The 26,966-nt window shown below is 33.1% G+C and overlaps 1 protein-coding gene across 6 annotated transcripts in view; it reads right to left on the minus strand.

Annotated features, from left to right (window-relative positions):
- Positions 1 to 1,280: 1,280 nt before the first annotated feature.
- LOC126920003 (protein RUFY3) overlaps positions 1,281 to 26,966 on the minus strand; it is a 30,208-nt gene continuing 4,522 nt past the window's right edge. For 4 of the 6 annotated variants that reach the window (XM_050729806.1, XM_050729805.1, XM_050729809.1 and 1 more), the window contains 9 exons: positions 26,300 to 26,507; positions 26,055 to 26,218; positions 25,800 to 25,962; positions 25,609 to 25,725; positions 25,341 to 25,481; positions 22,679 to 22,776; positions 19,567 to 19,783; positions 18,127 to 18,378; positions 1,281 to 2,852 (listed from right to left, as the gene is read on the minus strand). In XM_050729806.1, the coding sequence (XP_050585763.1) occupies positions 2,712 to 2,852; positions 18,127 to 18,378; positions 19,567 to 19,783; positions 22,679 to 22,776; positions 25,341 to 25,481; positions 25,609 to 25,725; positions 25,800 to 25,962; positions 26,055 to 26,218; positions 26,300 to 26,507 (1,501 nt within the window). In that variant the 3' untranslated portion in view covers positions 1,281 to 2,711. Of the gene's footprint in view, positions 2,853 to 14,238; positions 15,780 to 18,126; positions 18,379 to 19,566; positions 19,784 to 22,678; positions 24,931 to 25,340; positions 25,482 to 25,608; positions 25,726 to 25,799; positions 25,963 to 26,054; positions 26,219 to 26,299; positions 26,508 to 26,966 lie in introns of those variants that run through there. The other 2 variants (XM_050729808.1, XM_050729810.1) reach the window with 2 other exon arrangements.

Here is a 26,966-nt window from a genome sequence, read left to right on the forward strand (position 1 = left end):
AATTTTCGTAGATTCCCTTACATTCTCCTACGTTTCCAATGATATTCACATTTTTAAGTTTGATTCATACGTTAGTTTTTTGGTAGACAAATTGATCAGTTCCACTTTTTGTCAATTTCTTAATTCTGTTGTCTGAATATACGATTAGTAAGCTGCGGATTTATATGCAAATTTATATTTTTCAGAATATAATTAGAAAAGTAGAACCTTGGTAGAAAGTTGCTTTACCTGTCAAATATTATAAAAAGCGCTATACCTTGAATATTTTATATAATTTTGTGTATCATGTACATTGTATACAATTTTACATCTACTGTAATTAAAATTTCGACAAACATATATATCATAGTCCAATTGTTACACAGGGCGATTTTAACACGTGGTGAGTAGTTTCCAAGTGACAAACAAAGCATATTATTTCTCCAGCAGTGGATTCTCGTGATCCTTTGTGAATTCTTCGTTGTTGACTCTCGTAAATGAATTCATTACGTCTATCGATTACGATATACAAATTCAGTATCCATATAGATATTCCAGTGTGCAGAGAATTTAATTATATGTATATAATCTGTGCTCTACGCTGGACAAATTTTATACTCACGAGATACTGAATTGTTCGGAAAGTTCGCGGTGTTTCTGACAGCCGATACATTCAATTACGTACGTGATACGATTGAAAAAGGATTATTCATTATGAACTTCTGTCAAATAATAAAATGTTGAATTTGGTTAAACGTTGAATAAATAATTATTAAAAAAGAGGATCGATCAAGAAAAATGTGATTTTTAACGAGACGATCAGTATGGAATGTTGCACAATTTAAGAATAGTGAAGCGTTTAACAATTTAACCATTGGTTAATCTTTGTAATTTTCATAGAGCTCCTTAATTTCAGCAAAAGATCAAATCTTCATTTTACTAGAAATGTTTTTTCTTATATCATCCTCATATTTCCAAATGTTAATAACTAATCTTGAGTATTTATATAAGCAACACTAAAGAGGAATTGCACGACACACAATAAGCATTCACCATAATTAAGAATGTTTCGTCAAAGATTTTTCAAAGCTAGGATAATCACAGTCACATAAAGCAAGATTCAGCGCATTATAATATTTCATTTGTGTGTTTTTAATTTGAGAAGTTAATGCCATGAAATCTTCTTTCGAGATTACGACTTCCCTTTGAAGTCTGCGCCGATCTGCTATACTGATGAAAAGAAAATTAGTACGATACGCGAACACACAAAGGAGAGGAGAAGGAATTGATAATATGGGAAATATAAAACCAGCCTTTTATTCGCATAAAATCTTTCCATCATGCTACAGAACATTTAAAAAATATCATTGTACAGGCACGCGTTTCGAAAATCTTTTTCACAACTCGAATTCGAGGGCGCATTTACTTATAATTATCTGAATATAAAATACTCCGTTTATTAACATTCGTCAGAGTGTCTCTCGATAACAGTCCACCGCGAAAGGAACTAACGGACGTCTAAACTTTCGAGAAACCGAAAAACATAGTAACGTATGTTACATGTGTATGAATGTATTTTGATTATCATTGATCTGGCTAACAGCGAAGATTTGGCGATTCAAAGTTTTCAAGCCTTCTCCTCCTGACTGTACTTTCAAACGAACAGAACGGAGATTACTTTCAGTTGAACGATTACGAAAAGTATTTGCACATATTTATATTCTACTATCGATCAACCATTTCACAACTTTTGCCTCTAAATCTCTCACTTAAGTCTGTTCGATTTTTAAGTTAAAACTGTTACATTATTACATTACGATAGCTTATTTGACAAATATTGTATCATCAAGTAGCATAACCATTCTTGTCTTCAGGAGAAAGAGAGGGAAGTAATCAAATTTTCTGGCAATTACAAAAATAAGACCCACCGTTAAGTAATTTAACCCAAACTGTTACAATTCATATACGACTCGATAATTACGGTTAGAAATTGCTGTATAAAAAATGAGAAATATGAAAATAACGAACAATGAGAAATTCAGAAGTAACAAACGATTTAAAGACAAATTGTTTCTCTGTCTTCAAGATTTCTGGTATTTCTAGTATCAGATACAGCAAATTTATATTCTTAGCTTCTTCTAAGAAATAAATATTAATAGTTACGTTACGTGTGATGCTTAAAGTGTGAGATTCACCCTGTTATATTCGACAACCACGCTATAGTAGAATTAATAGTTCCGTTTGTTTTTTCATTTTAACCGCGTATTTAAATAACTATTTAAATATTAAAACAATAATGGTGTGCAAACACTTTCTCCATCTAATATGACTTAAAAACAATCACAAGGCTCCATTCCATAAAATTATGCTTTTCATTGGGTAACAAAATGTCGACAGTGCTCTGCACCGCGCATCAAGCAAATCTTTTACAAAACGTCGCCTGGATGATATTGGGATGAAAGGAATTGGACGCGAGGCAAGGCAGCGTAGCGTCGGCAGCTTTTTCGGACAACCGCGTGGGTCGAATGGAAAATTCGAGCAGCTTCGAATAAGGTTCGATGCCGAAGGAAGCAGCCTTCGAGGCATCGTGTACGTGTATGATGCGAGTATATGTGCGGGACAGATCTTTTTCTTCCATTCTTCTCGTTCTCGCCTTCGTTGCTCGACTGGCTACCTTGAACGAACGGTTCGTGTTGCCTGACCGATGGACAACCAGTCACACGATGTTACTGTTAGCGTGCACCCGAGTAACGGCCGACCAGAAACACGTAACATTCGTCACAAACGCGAACAGGTTTCGTCGAACTCGGCAGGGCTGTGGTGTTGTCGCTACAGGCATGACAAAAGATTTTGCCGCAGTTTCGACAATGGTGCTGCAACAGACGCAAATTAATTCGAATTAGATGAGAGAATAGCAAAGAAAGAAGGTTGTCGTCCAAACTTTTGAGTGATAAAATCGATGAAGATGTAGAATGACAGTTTACAAGCTTTCAGATGCTTGGTGTGTATAGAGATAATTTATTTATGGGGATAGTTACGAATTATTATCTTGTTACGTTAATAATCGTTATTAAGTAAAATTGGTATTTCTTGATAACATGTGTTACAAAGAAATTTTTTTTTGCTATTTTGATTTTACACAATTGAATTAATATTAGGTATTAATTGTTAATATTAGTAAGTAATATAAATTAAAAATCACGAAATTGAAAAGAAAGACTTTTATAATAATTTATATGAAACACGTAATATGTATGTGAAGTTTTAGTTTTATGTAATGTAAAAATGGAAATTATTTATTTACACATATGGCGCATTAAAATACCTAAGTTGCTCATGATCTATGATTAATCGATTATTATTAAACATTATATATTTCAAAGCAAGATGATCGAACTTTGCAAGAATAAACAATTCGCTCCACAGCCAGTTTGGTCTATTTCAAACTTACTCTTTCCCGATAAAATGAAACTTTCTTATTAGTTTTTGAATCAGTTCAATTTGTTCCCTTTACTAGGATATCGTGATCAGGCAGAAATTTTGCTAAAATAAAAGTAAGAATGAGGTTCGAGTCCTGAAACTGACTTGAGACAAAATTGATCTAGATCTTATTTGGTATTCTGCACGGTTACTAGTTTCAAAATACATCATTGTCACCTAAGGTCTGTCCTCTGTTTAATCGTATTCGACGATATTTATGCTTCAGCTTATTTCATTAAATTAAATGCCTGAATCTCGTTTCGGCGGCCTCAGTAGTCGATATCAACGATATCCACTTAAATTTGAAAATACATTATTTTCTCTTGGTCTTGATTTTTTACTTTAACAAATATTAATTTAATTTTAATAAATGTCATTTAATGTTTAATTTTCGCTGGATCTACTTCAATTCCCGTGATCATAAATACGTACTACTTCCTGACTTTTGATGGATACGAAGCGCTGCGTTAAAAATGAAATAAATAAATTATCCTGTTCAGCTCCAATTACATTTAGTTAAAAGATTTAAGACCGTGAAAACGATCATTATCAGGCTGATCTCCTCTTATTTCCAATAAACAAATTTAGGAGTTCAGAAGGAAAATAGAACGAATGAAAAGACCCTTAATTTATGAAAACCGTGGATAAAGCTTCGATAGAAAAATCTAGCTCAAATTTCTCTCTCCGATTACCATCTAACAGAAAATAATTAAATCTACTTATATTATAATTAAAGAAAAGTACATTAAAAATTTCAAGTACTAGAACACTTTTCTATATACACTCACATTATGGTTTGGAAGATCATAACACAAATTTAGTCTTATGGTAAATATCGATTTTGTGTATCATTCCCTAGACTCACACTTCTGCCCAGAAGCCTTAAAACAGTAATTATATTTGCACCAAGATTGAAAGGAATCATGAATGAACTATGTTACAATATATAGTTTATATTTATATTTATACGATAATTGTAACTTATATAAGTATAATATACGTATAATAATAATTATACGTATATTAATAATTTTATGAAAAAATGTATAAAATATAAAATTCATAGTCTGCGCTAAACGTTAATTCATTTTTATTAAAAATAGGAGATACGCAACAGTTGTGAGCAAAAATGTATACCATTGTTTGGAAAAATGTTTCGTAGATTTATACTGTTCTTCATGCTATGTTCTTAACAACCACTTTTGGTTTATGGTCTTTGAATATCATTCGATATTCCTGTTCATTAGACATTCAGTACAACCATTCGTTATAATTTCGATGTTCATTGGATCAAGTTGCCCAATATTACAATATGTAATTTGATCAGCAACCAGTCGTGTGAAAATCACATAACATTGTGGTAAACTGAGAACTTATACCTCCAATTGTATGACTGTGAAAATAAAAAAGAAATCCGTGTAATTTTTTATCGCGAAGCGTAACATTTCATTTGACATTTAAATGAAATCTTTTTCAGTAAAAATATTAATTAACTAAAACGTACGAAGTTGCACGTCGGAGGAATATGAATATTCTGTCAATCAGAGTATATATTCAGGAACGTCGGAGAGGTATAAAAATAAAAACGGAGAAATCCAGCGTCCAGGAAATTCTTGCAACCGATAGTAATTCTCTAATTGTACGTAATTACTAAAGTAGAACATCTGGCACGCAAAGGTAGTTGAGAATCAGAACTGTGCATTAATTGCTTAATATGAAACAGACAACAGTGTTTCAAATTATGAATAATTCGTTTGGTCCAATTAATACACGGTACGTTCTCCCCGTGTTCCTCGTTTACTATCCAATTCCTCGTTGCGATAAATTTGTTTGCTCGCTCGCGAAGGAATAAAAATCTCGAGCAGCAGTTCTTTTATAATTCGCTATTGGTAAATCAGATTGCCTGTTTTATCGTTCCCACGAGTTGTTTCGAAAATCAAACAAATTTGCTAATAAATAATGATTTCGAATTTATAATTCACACAAAAGACAAGATAGATTTATTTAGTCCGTTTCTCCTATTCATCAATTTTTCTCTTTTAATTGTTCTGTTTTCTTCAGTTAAAATGTCCTATCTAGCATTTCCTTCATTTTCAAGGTGTGTATGCTGAAATATTTGAAGTTCCCCGTGTTTTTTACCTTTCAAATAAAGTTATATTATAGAGGCTGTTATATTAAGATTTTGAATTGAAGGAAGAGGAACAAAGATGGCACAAAAGAAAATAATAGACGTAATAAATTTTCTACAATTTCGAAATGGTAGATAGAATGTTTTAACTATTGAAATATTCTTCTATATTTCCATGGAAATATATATGGTACACGAATTTAGTCGAATATAATTTTATACACATTTTCACTGTTGTTAATAAGATTTTGTAAAATATTAAGAAGCTTTTAGTCATTAATTTGCAGAATTTACATCGTATCAGTATTATCAACCATTGATGATTTAAGGATCAAAAACATTACATTTCATCCACTCTCGTATATATCGCAAGAAAAAATCAATTTTTAATTCCATTATCTCTAACGTATAAATAATAAATATATTGGTGCTTTCATAAAGCAATAACGAAAATTAATGGCGACGCAAGAACCCAGTTGAATCGAAAATTTCGAAACTCGACGAAAATAAAATTACACGATTTAATCACATTTTTGCTACTCATCACGGTGCGGTGCTACGATCAAACATTTTCACATACATATATTATACAAATGAACGGCATGGGTCAAGCGAACGTATGATAATCTACATCGAGATCCATCAAGCCAAATGAGTTCAATCTCGAATCGTGTCCCAAAATTCGGTCGATGAAGTTTAAAAAAAATGGATCGTTTTGGATTTTTAACACGACCATGGATGCAACCACGACCAAAATTAGGCATTAAAGGAACGATCATTATTACAAGGATCCACAATCTACCTATATTTCCTTCGGATGGCAACAAAGCAGGTTGTTGAAAAAATTTTCAACGTAGTCTGCATGGTCGAAGCCAAAGAGCCATGCAACACGGTTCGCAGTTGCGGATTACGTTCCATGAAAGTCGAAAAAAGTTCACGGGCTTGCACCTGAAGCTGGCACACGAACAACAGAATTTTTTTCGCCCGATGTACTAGGAACCCTATTGTCCCTGTGTCAATTTCAGGGAAAAGTACGTTTAATCTTGTAAAATATCATTTTCTCCTATTTTTTCCCTGCTAGTCTATACATGTTGCGTTCACAATAATGTTGAACGGGATAGGAAGAAAAATCTCATTATGTTATATTATATTATGGTATATCCGCTACGTATTTTTAAATGAAGAAGCGATTGAGATAAAATAGTGCATTGAATAGGGGTGGAAATTTTCCTGTTTTTATTTGAGATATTTGTATAACGTCCTTGCTTTTTTCTGTAAAATTTTTGTATAGTCGTACATGATTTTAGATAATCCAAATTTATGGAAACGATGTTGTATTACATTTCCTTTAAAAGTTATAACTTTCTGTAGATAAATTTAATTGATAACAAAATTTATATAAAATGAAATATATTTCATATTAGATTATGATTTCAAACAATTTGAAATTTGCCAATGTAACTAATTAATTTACTTCTAACGTTAATTGTATTAATTTAAAATTCTTCATTATGTCCAATTTTCTTATTTATAATTTGTTTGTCGTATTAAATTTGTTTGGAAAAGAAATGTTCATGCATTTCTTTATAAACTTGACAAAAAATCTATTTCATTTGTTATTTGTAAAGAATTTGTAAATACTGATATTTTCTGGCATCAGACACTTTCAACTAATTACAGCTATGTATATTGATACATCATTATAATGTTAGTGGCAAACAGAAAATTACAAATCAAAGTATCGAAATTCATTTGTTTCTGTCTCGTGTAATGATATGCAGAATAGCGAATAATATCCATATAATAATTGTTAACATTACATATTGGCGGTAATGATGATCAATTACTAAACCTTCTGTCATTATTATTACTGAATTATTATTCACAAACTTCTGAGAATAATTACGGGAATCAAATGTATTTAAAGCTTCTTCTATACCTGAATACTGATCAGGTGTAATCTGCAAACTCTGACTAGAAAGTAATATTTAAAACGTACGAAACAATGGGACAAAATTTATTTAAAGAGATGGAGTAAAAGTCAAGAAATAATATATGAAATATTAAATCAGTATCGGACTAAATATTAAAATATTAAGTGACATTAAAATATAAATGTTCTTAGTTTGAAATACCAAGTTAACCAATAAGTAAAATAAATAATAGTATTTAATTTATATTATCATACGTATATCGCTAATCTTACAAAACCAATACAATTTTAATGGCATTTTTACTTGAAACAATTACACTTCATTAAAATACGTGTGTCTATGTTTATGCGTTTTAAATATGGGAAAAGCATATGACTTTTATGTATGTAGGTATATTTACACATAAAAAAATGTATACTCTTCAACAATATAAAAAATACTTAAAAATATTTTTGAGATTATTCTATTACATCAATGTCTACATCCAGTCATTTAAATTCTACTTCTCTGATTGCGGTTTGTAAAAAGAAATATATATACGTACATAAATTATTAAATGTCAATTTTATCCAATAATTATTTCCTCCGCAGCACAGTTTCCACTCCAACCAGTATCCACAAATTTAAAGCCTCATAACTCGAAACGAGGAATTTCCCGATACGAGGTAAGCGACGAGTACGAAATCGAGGGAAGTAACAAACGTAACTTTCTCGCTCGTAAATTTCATTTCTTAGCGGAGCATGAAAACGAACGTCATCAAGTACGCATCGAGGGGTAAGAATAAGAAACAGTGGAAGATTTGCAAATGGTAAGGATAAAAAGGGATCGAAGGAGAAACGAGGAAAGGAAGTTTATGACGTCTATGTACGTTCAGGTCTAGGTGATGCTTCTCCTCTTGCTATCCGGCTTCTCCATTACCTCGGTGGTCTTTATTTTCAAGCCATTACCAACGGTCTATTATAATAATGCGGAATTCGTCGTCTGAAAAGGAAAAAGAGAGCCGAGGCGGCGGGATCTGGCGCGACCACCACTCTAAATTTTACATCTAAATTGAATCCCTTAAGTAAGATGACGGTGGTCCGGTATTCGTTCGTTCAACGTTGGTTGCCAGTTATTACCGAGGAACTAAGAGGCCGAATAATATCACCCCGATAACCGATTTCCACACCAAGTTAATTATTGAACCGTCCCATCAATATGACTTACGAGAGAAACCTACGAACCTAGATTGGTCAGAGCACGACTTTCGTCGACTATGGACCTGCCTCCAGTTCATCTGATCTCCTTCGCGATAGATACCTACTTATAGATACTTTCCAGCAGGAATAAATCAGCTTGCAGATCGAATGTGAAAGATATCGTGAAATGATCTATCACGGAGCTTTCTCTACCTTTTGGTTTTGATAATTTGGTATTAGTGATATTAAATGAGCATTAACTTTTTAATCCGTTATTGTGGTGACTATTTAGACATTGTAAGGAAGTAATTGTAATTTATGTAATTTGTATAAATCCGTAGTTCGATATCAAACTAATAGACATTAAGCGAAGAATGTGTTTCATCGAGAGAACAATCAACATTCCCTGAAATAATTCAGAATTGCAATAAGATTATTCTACATACATCCTCATATGTATATCCATGGGTGTAATTCTAAGATAAGATCATGTAGTAAGAAATATATATAACTTACTTCTCTGACGTACGGATTAAGATATAAGATTGGCGTTTCAAAATCGAAATAAAATGTTGGTGACAAATAAAATGCATATGTAAGAATATATCTAGTAACAGAGATAAAAGAGATCAAATACAAGTATAATATTTTCATAATTGTTTACGATCAAGAAATATAATGGAAAACATGTTAAATGATATTTTCCATCTTTTATGGATAAGCGATTTTAAAATTCGTATAATATTAGTTATATTCACGTTCTTGAGATGTTATGTGATTTTACTTAGTTTAGATGTTTTGTTTCATTTTTTGTTATTAATATTTCTACAGATATTAATTTTAAATTATATTTTTGCTCGCAATTGTAAGAATAGACCCGAAAATGTTGTCTGAAGATTAAAAAACACTTTTTGATTTTAGCTATTACATTCCAGCTATAAATTTCATCAATAAATTAATTTAACAAATCGTTAAAAATAAAATTTCTCTCCACGGTCATACACTGATTCTGTGTAATGATACGTAAAATAGAAAGGAAAAGAGATAAGGAAGGAAAACAGAGAGAAAGATACAATTTGGACTGTACTAGTGGCATCATCAGGTCTGTGGTTCAGACACAGGGAGGTCAGGTCAAAGATCGTATTTGCACGAGCGGGATGATTAGACGAGGACTCGTGAGAATACTCTGTTGGTGTGAATCCCAGCGGTGGCAAATATAGAAGAATCGCCACAATTTCGATACAAAGTTGACTTGCCTGATCATAAGCACTTTGAGTAGTTTCTTCTAATATTTAGGACATGATAACATTACTTACAATTCTATCATTTATCCTTGAACGAAAGATATTTTTATTATAGAATGTTTATTTCTAAACTTTTATTTGCAATACTAATAGTAAGTTATAACTTGTGACTTGTAAAATATCGTTAATAATATCAGCTTAATTCTACAAGATTTGATCACATTAATGTATGATACGTTGCTCAGAAAAATTAGAGGATCAGTAGATTTAGCTGTATAATACCAGACAGTAGATTACCATTGAGATATTATCAATTATTAATGAAATTTAATTTTTAATGATTAATTGAAATTCTGTCGATTCAATTCATTTATACAAATGCGAGTTCTTATATAACGAGAACGAAAGATAATATCGTAGATAGTGGACAAAATTGGCGAACTCCTATTACTTGAATTTCAGTCTAAATTAGAATATCCAGGAGGAAATAATTTAATATTTAATTTAATAATAAATAATTTAATAATAAACAGAAGGCAACATTTAATAAATGAGGCAGATGCCTATTTTGATTACACTTTATATTGCCTTATTTTGCTTTAATTACGTTGATATGAATGTGAAACCGCATAAACAACATTACTAAATCTACTAAAATAACATTAATCCAACTGTACAAGATGGGATTATCAGGAACGTCACCTTTCTGTATATTCAACATCTCGACCATATCTTAATGGGATCAATTTGTCATATTTGTAGCTTAGCACTCGGATCAAACATGAGGCTGTCACTCGATATGGTTAATCACCTTTGTGTTATTGAAACAACAGATTCCAGGGAGGCGAACAGGTAGAAGGGGAAGCTGCAATGCGAACTGATAAACGATGAAAACAACCCACCACCATCTGGTTGTTTCGACTTTGCACCACGAAACCTATCTCGGTCATTTTCCATGCGATCGCGTGAACGAACCAACGATTTTTTCCCGCGGAGGATCGTTAACCTAATTGGACGTATCTTATTGCTTCCAACTGTTTTCCAGTACGGAAACAGAGATATTCGTGCATCGAGAAACAGGAAACGAGCGTTCGTTACGAAGTTTATGTTAAATCTTAATAATCATCACCGGCGCCGCTATAATTTCTCGGTGGATTATCTGAATTCCAAATTTAAAAGAGAAGATTTATGTTGCTCAATTACGATTAATATCTGTACAGTTATGTATTTGCGATTCGGGGAAATGATACGCAATTCGTGTTCTAGAAAATTTGTTTTATTCCGGAATTCGTTTTAGTTTGTTATACTTGTATATATTCTGAAATTATTTTATTTGTTTAAATGTGTCCCGAAATAAGGATTATTAACCAACTCTTTGACGTTGCAATAATGTTTATTGAGAGATTATCAAGTATGCAAGCGGTAGATATGTTTGATTTTTGATAAATCTGATCTTAGATGTTATGTCCTCTTTATAAGAGATGTGTGTTTATTATTGATATTATACTATATAAAAAAAGTTTTCTACGAGCTTAAAAGGAAATTCAGTTCTCTATTACAAATAATTTTCTTATTTCTTTATTATCTTTCGTGTTTTTCTTCATTGAATGGAAAGAGAACAATTAATTATGCAGAATAGAAAATGAGTACTTCTAGTACGTGTACTCAATTTGACGAGAATTATTTTTGAATGGAAAAAAATTAATACCTTATTCCATTTATAATAACAAAAGGGCAATCGTTCAAGAAATATTTATTGCACATCAAATGGTCATTCCACGTATTTCATTTAATTTTAAAACAAATAAAATCATTATCTCTGAAATGATTTTTCAGGAAGCACTTTGTAATAATCTGTTTGATTCAGAAATATATCCCGCAACTATTTCCATAAACAAAATGATATTTACTCTAGATAAAAGATTTGTAATCTTTCTTCACGAAACTTCAATTTAATTAATTTAATTATAATCAAATTAAACTATAAGTCCAAAAACATTTCTCATGAAACTAGTACAATTGAAAAAAGATTCGGTATATTCAAATTAGAAACATTATAACTTTTTGCATATTTAATTAATATTACGATGCCAATATTCCCTAAAATTCGGTATTTTAAATATTCTATCAGAAAATGATATATCCGTTGTACTAAACATACAGGAATAGAACGACCTGCTTTCAAGATAAGACAAGATTAAGGATAGGTAATTTAATACGTCTATTTCTAAAAATATTCATATAAATAAAAATTGTTATTCCTTCAATTATGTTACGAAATCTATATAAGAAGTTCGAGGTGTTTCAATTATTAACATCTGTGCTCGAATCGATATCATCGATGATGCAAAGATATGTCGCCATTTTGGCGTTGCAAACGATGCTAGCCCCTTATTCCATTTTGCAATTTATGCATTCTAACATCTGCTTGCTGCAACGCATGTGCATCGACGATAGTTACACGATCGATTATATTAGACTGAACGATTAAACGTAAAAATATTCCATTCAGGAATATCAAACGTATAGAGAAATTTGTTGTAAACCACTATTTAACAAAATATACGTAAAAGAAATTAATAAAGCTTGTTTGAATCTACATGTAAACGTTTTTTTTTCTTTTTTTTATTAACGAGAGAAAAAGAATATTGAATGCAATTCACAAACAATAACTTGACAAACCAGGATAATACAACAGCTTCACAGAAGAGCAACAATTCTGCTAACCCATTAAGCATTGAATAGAAAAATAATCCATAAAAGCTGCGTAAACGTACTATTGTTCCTAAAAAAATCATAGTGCTATAAATATTTCAATCTCTTCAAACTTCATAAATATTAACCAAATCCTCTTCATGGCTACAATATTAAAAAAAAAAAAAAAAAGAAAACAGAATTCAGTAATTCAAATGGACTGCAAAGAAATGGCAAATGAAATGTTGCGTCTGCGTTCTTTACGTCCTTCGTTGCACGAGTTTGCATATACGAAATACATAAGCCTTCTTTCGCTTCGGTTTTCCCAGGAAGCCGTCTTTCGAAAGCCATGCGGAAGGTTCAAATCATCGGTGGCCAACCGACAGCTCTTGTCCACCTGCGCGGCAACGCGGTCGGCTGGCCTATTCTATATTAAACAGTATGGTAATACTTGGTCGGCGCGAAAAATGAGTAACAAGGATATACCGAGTCTGGCTTGTTATTATGCAATAACTTACCAACCGGTTCCCGTGAGCTATCCCCTTCGTAATGTCCCGTGTCTTCTACGGAGCTGCGCCAGACAACGAACGAGGGAGCGAAAAGAAGAAAAAAGAAAGGAGGCGGAGGAAAGCATGGTCTAAACGTGCTTCACGGACCAAGCAACGTCTCTATCGGGACGCCAAAGCGCTGAATATGCATGCCGAACGTACATGCATTGAACATGCTAGATTGTATTCTCGCGTGTGTATGTGTGTATACGTAGAGACACGAGTGATAGCGCAGTAATGTGATTGCACTGTAAGCGGAGGTGAACGTAGATTTTTTGGTGAATCGTAATGTGACATTGCTTATGATTATCTATGGAATAAAAACTTTTGATTTTGCTAAAGCTGTATGATGGATTCTTAGATTTGGAGCGATTCGTTGTATTATTTATACAATAGATACGGTGTTCTTTCGACTGAGGAAGGTATAAATACATCTTTGATGAAAATGTGTTGAAAATTTCTGATTTTAGATTTAGTCCTCATTTTAGCTTACTACTGATTTATTGTTAAAATGTTAAAGGAATGTTTCTAACGATATTTAATTGCAATATTTAATGTATATTATTGTAACGACAAAATCAAGGAATCATGAAACGCCAGAAAGCTCAAATCCAATGTCCGCTTTTGATGAGATTTTCTGCGTGAATTTTATGTATACAGAAAGAATCGCTTGATTTTAATATATACTCATTACCTAACTTTATTGTTCCAGATAAAACTACATTTGTTCACGATGTAAATTTAGCTCATCATCATCATAAGTATTTAACATTTCCCTCTGAATATTTTCTCTATCTGGAGTTAGATTGTGTTTGCAGCCAAGTCTTTAGAATCATCCTGTATACAAGACTCATCCAGCTTATCTCCAAGATGTAAAGAAGCATCTTTCTTAGCAGGAATTCCGTTTTTTCTCTACCGTTCTTAAGCTTGTGTACCTTTTATTTAAAAATAAAAAAGCTTCAGATACATACTATAAGCTGCTATGTAAAGATTACCGAGCAAAGTAGTTCGGAATAAGATAAGGTTTATATAAAATTTATTGCATTTGAAAATTACATGCATAATGTAATATTTATTAAAACATGCAAAATCAGAAAACAATCGAAACGTGTAAAAGTAGAATCGTACTACGTTGTTTGGAAGATATAAGATACACTATGAACATACGCGTGAACATAAAGATTACAACAAAGTGACGATATACTACATACAAGGTAACAGCGAAGTAATGTTGAAAATTTGTTCACTAATACTAAAGAAAGAATATTTTATTACGTTATTCAAAAGTTATGAACGATGATAATACGCTGTTGGATCATAGACAAAGTAATTATGTACGTTGAAAGAGGCTTTCTGTGGTTGCTCACTTCACACGCAGAATTAACAACGAGTGAATATTTAATTGTTCTTATCGCATACTGAATCCGCTCGGAAGTTAATAACAATAAATAGTTTGATATATATTTGACAGAAGTAAGATTTAACAATTTTGTAAGGGTTTTGTTTGCAACTGAATGACTCGATCCTTGCTGAATGATGGTTGCTCCGCATGTGACCTTAGTCTCGCTCCCTCCCTTCCATGCGCCCCTGATACGCCTTTTTCTGGTATGGGTGGAAAGCTGCCTGAACTTACGAGAGATATTCGGCTTTTCGTATCAATTTACATCGTCGGCAACTTGTATCAACTTACATCTGTTTTCCAATTACCTTAAATTTATCTCTTCAGGAAATCCTCAATTTATAACACGTCTCAAGCTATTTGAGTGTGAAATAAACTAGAATTCTAAAAAGTGTACTGTTTATTGCTCCTTCTCCTTAAAAGGATTAAGAATCCTACCCAAAAATAGCCTCTTTTACGATCGTGCTATAAGCGTTACCAACGAACATCCGACGTAATTCTTTTAAGTATTCCAAACGGAACAAGGTAATAAATATTTGTTGTGATCATTTAACTCGCACAGTTTCGCGTATTCTTTAACATATTACTGGCGATAAAATTAATATTAATATGATGTTTCTCTCAATCGGTAATAGGATGCGCTGCATCAACATTAATACAGAAATGCTCATTTGTAATAATTGCGATTGTGCAAGATAATTTTTATTAAAGGTTAATTAATAAATAAGCAGGTGACGTGATAAATTACTAAAGAATATATTATCACGAAATCAATGCAAACAGTTATGTAGGAGAAAGGAGCATAGTACATCATTTAATTTTAATCTGGCAAATGAGACATTTACAGAAAACAGTTACAGAGAACTTACTTTATAGAAACTATTTTTAACATTTTTAAATAAAAAGCTGTTTTCTGCTTACAAAGCAACTTCCTTAGAATTGGACGAGACTAGAGGAATTTTTAGTCCTTTAACGACTCAAACTCTTCTTCGCTTGCGTTTATGAGGGTGAAGGGTAACAACGCCATTAACGTGACGTCTGGTGCACGTTCACGAAATTTCGATAAGGTCCGACCGTGCATAAATTCTAGCCATAGAAATATATTTCGTATGACGAATGCACGAATACCGATCTCTCTCAGCCAGTTTTCCTTATCTATGCACGCAACTGAGCAGCTCAACAATCTGAAACAATCTGGTCGCGGGCGGAATACTTTAAATATGTCGTGCTTCTACGTGATTCGACTGCGAAAAAATAAGGACAAAATAAAGGCAAAAATCTAGTTATTTTTCTTCGCGCCGCGTCGACACTGTACTCTCGATTGATCGTTCTTTGCTTGAGTAAGGTCCTGTTACTGAATATTTACTTTTCGAGGAAGTGTGCATATAGGGTGTCGTAAGAAAAAGAACGTACTACTATGCCAAGCGTAATTTTTCCGCCCAAAAAAACTTAAAAAAGAGAAAACAGAAATATATTTTCTATTGTAAAAGGAATCTTTTTAAAACTGTAGCTTAATTTTGCAACAGTTAGAAGATTACTAACGATGCAATAAGAGAATATACTATGTGGAAAGTATTAACAAAATATTATGTTATACTGATTTATCGAGTAATTTGGTTTTCTTGCTAAATTATATAGAAAATTGCAGATATAACGCTAATTTTACCAAAAATTAACACTTACATGTCAAATCAACGCGTAGTTAATAGATAATAATTAGCAATTGGTTTTCTTTTTTAAAATATGAAAGTTTGTTTGAAAGAACTAATTCTTTCCTTTTAGAAAAAAATCTTCATTTTCAATTGAAAATTCCTAATATAAGATTTCCCCAAGATAAAGCAAGAATAGTTTTCTAATGGTGGAAATATTTTTTCTATGCACAACTAAACACTAAACACAATGGGATAAATTGAACATGTTATTGCTTATGAATGATTAAATCGATAGTTTAATCGAATATTTAAAGAAAACGATCCTTTTTCTATTTGAAATTCCAAGATACATTTGCATTAAAATTCACAAATGTTTTGAAAATTTAAATGGCGATATTGTATTTTGTATTGAAACTGATCCAATAACATGTAGTAAATTCAATTAAATATAAATTACACGATAAAACACTTTTCCGGTTTCCGTTAAAATATCCGAATAAGAGAGAATTCTGAACAACTTTGGCATCTTTAATACGCCCCTCGTGCCGCACAACATTGGATTCATTTCCTGCTTTAAAATCCACTTAATAAAAAATTATCTGTGAATAGAAAATATCAACAGTCGTATAACTGAATTTTCTCATTATAAAGGCAAGCATTGCTAATGGAATTTGTAAGCAACCCGAAAATATGATAGGAAATTGAAACAGATTTAAAGAGAATAGATATCTTTGTGGAAGAAACCAAGACATTATTATTATAATAAGACTAGACAAAAGCATATTTCATATTGTAAGTGTAAAAAATATCTCATTAACTATTTAAAGACAATCTTTAAAATTTGAATCGGCTTATACAAGAAAACTTCCATTTCATTTAAAAAAAAGAGTTGAGCATTGCAAATGTATCAATGCATAAAAGAGAAATACAATACAAATAAAAAATACAATAGAATGAAAAACCTTCATTTTAAAAATATTGATTCCAATCACGTAAAATGTACTGTGTTGTAGTAACGAAACCTAGTTTCCCAAAATTTTCGATCAACTAATATTTAACATTCAAACTATCGATGACTAAGGTACAATACTTGTATCAAAGAAGCTATGATAAAAGAAAAAATCTTTATCCGCATATTTTACAAACAATTATTTAAAACCTAAAAAATACATTGTTGTCGATGTATAAAATTTCCATGAAAAATTACTGGAATTGGTATCTCTTGCGCTAAAAGACACTACAAACACCCAAGAAGTATATAAATATACAAACTCCTTGAGCCTTGAATTATCTATATACCACTCTCTGGATGCAGATAGAATCTAATCAAAAATCCACTCCGAAATCTCTTCAATTACCCGTAGGTCGTGGAAGGCAGGAAGGAAGGAAGGACTGGGCACGGACTACCAACAAACGAGGATCGGGGCCGCTTGTAATTGCAAGCCGTAACACAGCCCGATACACCGTGTTATCTCTAATAACAGAACTGTCATGCATCAAAGTTCTCCTTGGCTAGTGCACGCGATTCGGATCTTCGAGCCATCTAGACGAGCAAAGGTCGAGAGGAGAGGCGTAACTTCGTCAGGAATAAAACCTCTCGACAGTGTCAGCTTGGTTCGAAAACATGTTCGCGCGCATAGTGATTCGAACAGGCTGTGCAGATAAAGCCCGTGGAGAAATCTGGACCGTGGAACCGGTAATTTTCAGGGTGGCAAGGATAATTGAACGATTAAGCGAACTCGGGCTCGGCCTTTCAGTAGAGCAATCCCTGCGCGACGACGTCAATGGACGACGACAAGGACGATAACGACGACGACTGAGTAGATAGAAACGAAAGAGATGGCCGAATCGAGGCAGAAGGCGTAGGGGCAATTAAAAAGTTTGATTACCTTGCGACGAGTGATGTTGAACTCTCGGTTGCAGCTCTTGCATTGGGTGACCAGTCGATCGTTCGCCCAGGTCGCTGCACCCTCTTGCTGCTGCTGGTTCTGCTGCTGGTGAGCGTTGTCAGCGGCCTCGCGTAATTCCACGGCCGCCAATTTCGCCGTGCTCAATTGTCCCCCAAGTTCCTCCAGAGTCCGTTCCTGTTCGGTGCAGATCTCCTTCAACGCGTAATGTTCCTCCTGCAGCGCCAGGTATTTCTGCAACACATGGCCTGGAATTACGCCTCGACACCTTGAAACTTTGTCCCAGACGTTCCATTCGTTTCCCTATCCCCGTGTTATCGGTTGTTACGGGGCCGATTGCGGAGTCGAGTTGCGTCGACTATTAGTGAGAAGATTCGATTGCGCGAGAGCCGAAGAAGTTTCGGAAGATTGATGAAGGGAGGGAGAAAGGGAGATAGAGGAGAGAGAAGGAAGCGGTTGCTTGAAAAATCGATCGGCGAAGGCAAAGTGTTTTGAGGTTGAAGGAAGGCGTGCGAGGTATTGTGGGAGGGAACGAATAGGTGATTGAAACTGCGGGGTTTGGGTTAGGAGATTGTGGAAGTATTTTGTTCTGGAAAGGATATCGAGATGGGTAACCAAACTGTGAGAATTGTAGATATTTTCTTTTTTAAGATATTTTCCTTTTATTTCATACGAGACATTGAGATGATAAACAAATTCTTTTGTGGTCAATAAGAAAATTAGTTGCAATCAGATCTTCTTCTAGCGAATTATATTTGCTGTTGATGTTCTATATTGTAAAAAATAGAGAAGTGTATTAAATACAGTACTAAATAAAGTACTAAATTCAGAACTACCAAAATTTCTATTTACTATAATTAATATTTTGAAGCAGAAAATTACATAACGCGAATTGATTTTTTACCAAAATGGTATAAAATAAGGCCACATTTTCCACATTAATTTTAAATTAGAAATAGAGCAATATAAAGTAATTCGTTATAAAATACTATATCTTATTATACGTTCGTATAGCTTCTCTTAAATAGTAGGTGTACTCTATTACCAGTCTATTAAAAGAGAGAGAGAGAAAAGAAACAGATAAGAAAGTCGTTTTGCTACACTTGGGAATTTAACAGCGTTATTGCATTTACTCCGTAAAAGCTTTCAGTAAACCATTAAACATTTAAAAAAATGTTATTTTTAACAATATCAAACCAATTATTACAATATCCTTTCGTACGACATCGCAATGTTATTTCACAATGAAACAAAAGAAAAATTAACAATGCCATCACATAGTCGATAATGGCTAGAACTATATTGCAGAAAATTATTTGCATTTTCAAACATAACCAATATAGCATCTCAAGTTTGATCATCCAGTTTGGAAGCTGGTGGTATGCGCGAATATGGCGAAGTTGAGGCCGATATGCAACGTACCTCGGACACCCGCCTCAACTGATCGATCTCCTGATGTAATTGAGAGATCTTCTCCGCGCTAGAGATCGATGCTTCCTGTAAGGAGGTTCTCCATTCGCGTTCGAGTCGCAATTCCCTCTCGACCCCGTTCGCCTTCGCTTCTCTCTCGGCAGCTTCAGCTCCCAAAATCCTCACCCTCTCTACTGCATCTGATTTCACGTCGTCCATTTCCTTGCACCTGATTAAGTCAAATCACTGGTACTCAAAGAATCGAACACAATACTATACGACAAACGCGGAAATTTTCTACGTACAACGGCTGAAGTTGTAATGTTTTGTGGTATTTAGAATCGTGGAGATAATTGGCATTTAAGCGTGAAATGATGTTGAATTTGATTCAGTTGAAATTAGTAAAGATAGTTAAGATTAAGATAAGATTTTTTTTCTTTTAAGTCTAATACTAGAATGTAATTAGGCCATTTCATAAATAACGGAATTTGTCATAATAGGAAGAAATATAATTTATAAAAAGAGAAATTAGATAGAAAAAACTGGAGAATTATCGTAGAAAATGAGAAAAAATACATCACTATATAATTTTTTTATTTTTATTTAATTTATGAAAAGAACTCGCTATTTACGAAATGATCTAATACATTATATGGAAATAATGAATCAACCATGATATTATAATTAAAATTGAAATGTGAATGAGCTAACAAATTTTCTTCATTCTTCAGAAGTTATTACGCTCGTAATTTCAGTCTTACGATTTATCTGAAAGTACACGTATTTAAGACACTGCCTTGCGATCATTTAATAAAGATACAATGTAAGTGACCTAATTAGATTGTAGCGAAGTAACATTCGAACAAAATAACGACGAAACTTCGTCAGAATTTTCCGTTGTTATTTCAAGAGATTATTTTGAGAGACGAATAAATTATTATAATAACCGATATAGCCGTCCATTTAAACAAAATTCGTTCGAGAAACCGACGTACGCAGTTTCGTTGGCCGAGTTTACAGAAATACTAAGCTCCTCGACGAAAGGAAGTTACAAAAGCAAGGATCTGTAACTTAGTTGGAGTTCTCATTGAAACTTTCGCCATGATTATTCATGACCGAATACCGTTATCCGGCCGAAGAAACAGGCAGGTTGTTTTTTTAAAGACTTTATATTATAATCCCCGAGCGAATTCAGCAAAACGTCGGATCTCCGTACTCATCTATTTTTTCTCGAGTTCGTAATCCAATCTTTAACGGTGCAAAAGCTCAACTTACCTTCCGCTTCAATATAAATTCATCATTTCCACGCAAAATTATTATTAATCACGACGTAGAGAAATTACAAGAAATTTAAATAACGGAACGAAAAAGAACTCGAAAGCTATGCATAACTTTCCTTCTTTTATTATTATTATGAAGCTATACTACAGAAATTATTCGAACGAAAAGTCTCATCTTACGTCTAAACGATGATGATCTGAGGGTAATTAAATGCAAACTATCTTCTGTCATGAATTTATTTCCGCTGCATTGATATACAAGCACACAAGTGTCTGGGTGCATTATAAAGACCATTGCTCGATTGCTTATACATAATTATATTCATATAAAGATATTATATATATGTATGGCACGTTTGTTTCGTAAGTCTTTTGATAAACGTGAACGACACAAACGGTGTGTATATGCGTGTCTGTGAGTGTAGGTGTATATATATATATATATAACGACGAAGAATATGTACGATCGTAAGAAACAATTTGATCGATATAAAGGCAAACAGAAAAAGTAAGTGGAATAAAGAAAAAAAAAACGACTATAAAAATGATCGCAAGTCAGTTCCTGAAATACTGAGGTATCATTTATAATTCATAATTCTAATTGACCAGATACCATCAATCTAATATAATAATTGACGAGCAATTAACAAGAAAAAAGAGTGTACTTCTCACGCACGAGCAAGGCAATCGATTTAAAAGGGCAACACATTTACATGTTATTGCCCTGATTAGCAATCGATATTAATTCAGCGATTCGTTTACTCAACTCGAAGTATAAATCTACCAATTAGTACGGGAAACATGAATTTGTCGCTATAACATTAATATTTATATTATATTATATATATATAGACTTAATAATCTTAGATCGAGTAGCCGTTAAATGAAGGTTTGCCAACATCTCCATTAACGATAAATCGAATCTGTATCTATAATGTTTGCCTCGGCTAATCTACCCTAAGTCAGATCGCGTACGCGACGCCTAAGTAAAAAATAAATCACCTCTAACTACAGCCGTCGAGGGTATATCATTTCTCGATATCGTCATACGATAATCGTCAAGAGCCACGAGCTATAGAAAAATCTCTTATCACAACGACTAGGTTTGTAAATGCTAGAATGTTTAACGATAGTAAAGATAATATTAGTAATATTTTGCCGTTCCTGTATATAGCGCCCTTTTACGAGGATACGCGAGGAACGCGTGACTGAGTGAAATCGAAGTGTCAAGATTTTGTAAAATTAAAAGCGTCGATGATTGAAAAAAGAATTTGGTATTCGAAATTCTTCATCTTGTCATCAAAGTTTGTACTACGATAGAGAATCTTACTTTAAATTTAAATTAGAATTAAAATTTAATCAACAGACAATGCTTTACATTCGCTTATAAATTATAATTGAACAACTTTCATGATATTAAAATTTGATTTTGTAAAACTGCAAAGTAATTTTAAATAAAATAATTTTAAATAAAAATTGTCTTGTACTTAGATCACATCGAATTCTTGAAATATTATATAACTGTACTAAATATTAGATTATATTAAATTGCAAATTAATAAAGTTCTATTAAAATCAGAATTTTTGTAATGCCAAAGTCTTTTTATATTAATCGCGCGATGATTCGAAGCCCCGCGGACGTTGACAACAAAATCTTACAGTAATGGCTTCAAGCTGCGAGTTCACGAGTACCTATGTTCGGAAAGCTAGATAAAGTATATATATGATAGAATGTTAGTATTAACTTCGATAAAATATTGATCGCGTCGAAATGTAATCTAAAACCCGATGAATCAGTCGCGCTTACAAAGTAATTAACACTAATGAAAGACAAATAAACATACTTTTCATCCATTTTCTGGATGGTTTCAGTCATCGATAGCGTCTTAGCCTCCAATTTAGTGATCAGTTCTGTTTTATGCTTAAGCGAGCCTTCGCACTCCTGAAATAAACCCTATTTCAGTGAAAGGCGGAAAAAACCGTTTCATTTGTTTCTCGATTAAAGGAAGAGCCCTGAAATAGCACGTAATCCTTAAAAGTAAAATGTACATTGTGTAATTTATAGCTGCAAGCTCATCCTGTACCAATGTAGATGATGTAATATGTATATGATAAATGTAAAACAGTTTTTTAAAATATTCAGACGTCGTAATCGTTAACGTATGGTGAAATTAATGGAAAATCGTGCAACATGAGTTTTCAATCCCATTAAACATAGGTTGAATAAAAGGTGTTTTTTCGTCGAGTTTCGAATGGAATATTAATTATTTGTCAATTGATATTACCTTCCATTGCATTTATCGGGAATCCGTGAAAATGTTCGATAAATATAAATGAATCTACTTTCTCTGTTAACAAAATCTAATGATAAATTATTTGATAGAGAAAAATTGCTATCAATTTGACAGGATAATTAATATTCGTTAAAATACAATGTTTTCACGATGGATTGAAATTAAATATCCGAGACACTCTACAAAAGGAGGGTAATAATTATAATCAAAATCTGATGAACAATAAAACGCATTCCGATTGAATGTGATGAAGATATGAAAAACATGTGTACAATAATGTTATTGTCGTCGATAGTTCTGTGGACAAAATAGCAATTTTATTGAAATAGCGTAACTATGCCGTAATAAAGCACAGTTACATTCATAAAGTGTCTCGATTGAAACACACCACGACAGGTGTTGCATTTAAAAGCTTATCGATGCATGGATTGCTGGATAATTAAATATCGAATATTTCATTCTCGTTCATATTCTACGCATTTTAGATATATAAAGTCCTGCCCCGTGAAAGATCTAAGTGACATAGCTTGTTTAGCGTTAAATGTATAATAATAGTGCTTCTGAATAATCCAACAACATTTTTCACGATTAAATTCTATTCATTAACAACCATTATATCCACAAATGTATCATAACAGTTATGCTTTTAGGCTCCGATTACAGTTACACGATATACAGTCAATGTCTACTAACTTAAATGATGCATAAGCTCCTCTGTTTCAACTTATTTCAGAATAATACAGATTTTCTACATAGGAGATTTATTAATATATTAACTAGGGCATGCTTCAGTTGGAAACCTTCATAATTAAAAAATGACAAATTAATAAAGACAAAACAGTTTCAGCTATATCGAGTTTAATCTTTGTAAAAATAATAATGATGTAATTTATTTTTAACAGAAGCGATAAGAAAGAAAGAAGAACAGATGGTCTCTAAATAAATAAATTATTATGTTCAGAAGATTAGCAACCAGTTAATGAGTTAAAGAATTTATTGAAACTAAAAATTGAAACAGAGAGATGATTTAAGTATCTAAGAAAATCTATTATCAAATACAAAGAATGAAATAAAAATCACATTGCATAAATTATGTACAGAATTTTCAATTAACAAATGCTGAAATACACTAGTACTTCTATATACATCGACATTCTTTAAAATGTCATTGGACATTTCAGGAACACGTTCGTATAAAGGATTTGCCGTCATTTATACGCCCTTGATTAGTCGAAATATTAAACGGAGTATGAAGATGCATAGTATAAAAACCATTCTCTAGAAACAGTGTTCTTTTATGCAGTCGATTGTTCCTCCGCCTCCATAGAAACCTCACCATTCGATTTACTCTGTTCTGGGGTATCAGGCTTTTCCATTTCCTTTACGTTAGCGCCATTTTGTTGCTCGTTACCCATTTTTTGTCCGTTATTATTAGGAGAACATGGTTGCTTAGTGAGGGATTGCTGCTGAGCATTAGTGGATTGTTGGTGATTGTTAGTTTGCTGGTTATTAGTCGGTTTTTGATGATTGTTAGCTGATTGTTGCTGATTATTAGGAGGGTGCTGATAATCAACCGCGGATACATTGTCTGCAGACGTGTAACATCGTGGTGAAGTGGGACTGGTCTTATTAAGAATTGATTTCGAGATACTGCTCGGCGTGGTTGGGCTACGAATATTTTCCCCATCCTTTTTCATGTGGTTGCACTTCTCAAGATTATTCAGGATCTTGCCGATTTGATTCGTCTTCGCATGAAGCCGGCTCACCATTTCTCCTTTCTGCGTTAGTTCGTGCTCACATTCCTATAATGGAAATAGTCCCAGAAACAAGAAATTTCGAAAGCTACCCAACATCCCCAGCATGGCAAAAGGGAATTAGAAACTGTCTGAGTGGAATCAATGTTCGCTAAAAATCTGAAAAGCTGTTGGGATTAAAGCAGAAACGGAAAGGAACAGAAATGCGATGAAAAAACACAGAGATTAGAAAACATGTAGGAAGAAATCATAATCGCGACGAGGATCTGCCTCGTGCTTAAACGTCGAAAAAATTTGTCATAATTGTAAATTTACTGATTAAACGTTTCGCTACAAATGTAGATAAAGACATTGTAATATTAAAACGAATAGTTCGAGAGAGTAAAATGGTTTTGATTTTACTCATAAGAAGCATCCTGCGTCGCGATTAGCGCGTAACAAGAAATACAATTGATCACCTGTAGCTTTTTATACATTTCCAAGTTAATTAACTTAATCTCGTCGAGCTGTCGTCGCAACGATATGATCGTGTCTTGTTTCTCATGAATATCTTTCTCCAACAGCTTCATAGCCACTTCCATTTCTGACTTCATACTAATCTGTTCACAAAAAATTACTTGGTCATTTTCCTAATTTCAATTTCCACGATATTCATTTTTCAATATTTAATATGTTTAAACTATTAAAATTCAACTGGAAGAAAGAATATAAATAAGAAGAATCCACCTGTAATTCTAATTCCTTTTCTACATCCTGCCGCAATTTCTTTTCAGTATCTAGCCTACTTCTCAACTCCTCGATCTCTGTCGTAGTTTCAGTAATTTTGATCGGTGGTTTCCCATTCTGAAACCAGAGAAACTTCTCTTTGACGAAGGATGAACCGATAAAAAGACAGTTAAACATCAAAATCTCCGTACCTCGTTCGTGTCTTTAATTTCGATTCCCAACTCTTTTTTCAATTGTCTATTCTCCTCGTGAAGCGACAGAATGTTATTTTTAGCGATAGACAGGTCCTCCTTCATAAGAGCGTTTGTCGTTGTTAAGGATTCCACTTTGGCTTGAAGGTTTGTCACAGTTGCGCTGAAATCGATGTACAGTACAACGTCTAAACGTGTAACTCGCTCAAATTGAAATAAATCATCGCGGTATGTGACTGTAGAAAGTACAATTACTTTAAATGTCGGTTTAGTTCCTCGATGTAATTTTTCTGGTCGAGTACAGTTGTCATGTTATCATTTTCAAGTTCGTCGTCTGGAGATTCACCAGGTATATGATTGCTGTTTCGCAGGTATAGCGAGAAATCGATCACACCTTGTTGACAATCGAGGTCTTCTTCCTGTCGTAACAGTTTCCCCATTCAGTTTTAACCCCGTTAGACGATCTCCTGATCAGCGTGGAAAAAACACACGCAACTGACCTTTACACAGAAATTGCAGTCGATTACGTTCAAGCCCACCAACAAGCCCATTATAACGATTGCCTCTTCGCTCATCATCAGAGCGTCAGGCTCGAAATACTCGGACAATATATCTTCCTTGTGGTCGATTAAAACTTTCAAGTAGTCCGCTAGCTTTTTCTGCATTAACGCCATACGCAACCATGCTCGCGCTCTACCCATTGCAGTCCTGAAAAGGTCAGCCCGGTCAACAGACCGTATATCAAATAGAAATCGCTGGAGATGTGATTTGATAAAGCTGATCTAATTTCTTTTGCAATATGTTATTTAACATCGTACATAAAGTATCAGATGAATTGAATATTACATTATAAAATCTAGTTTTACGAAGAAAATTAAAAAATTTATTTTAAGAGGAGAAATGTCAAAGATCTCTTAGCTTCGGTCAATTTTGACAGAAATATAGCTTAAGAAGCAGAGAGTCAATTTTATATATTTTATCGACGTTAGAAGTATTATTATAAAAAATATTGTGTAATTTTCTTTGAAATAGATCAAGATACTAAATTTAGTCTGATTCTGTTCTTCGATTAGCGCTAAGAAAATAATAGCTTACTTTGAGGAATATTTCTACTCAAATATAGATAAATATTGAGAACCGTAAAATGTTTATACAAAATAATATTAA

This window comes from Bombus affinis, chromosome 9 (genome assembly GCF_024516045.1).
Source record: "Bombus affinis isolate iyBomAffi1 chromosome 9, iyBomAffi1.2, whole genome shotgun sequence".
Lineage (NCBI taxonomy): Eukaryota > Metazoa > Arthropoda > Insecta > Hymenoptera > Apidae > Bombus > Bombus affinis.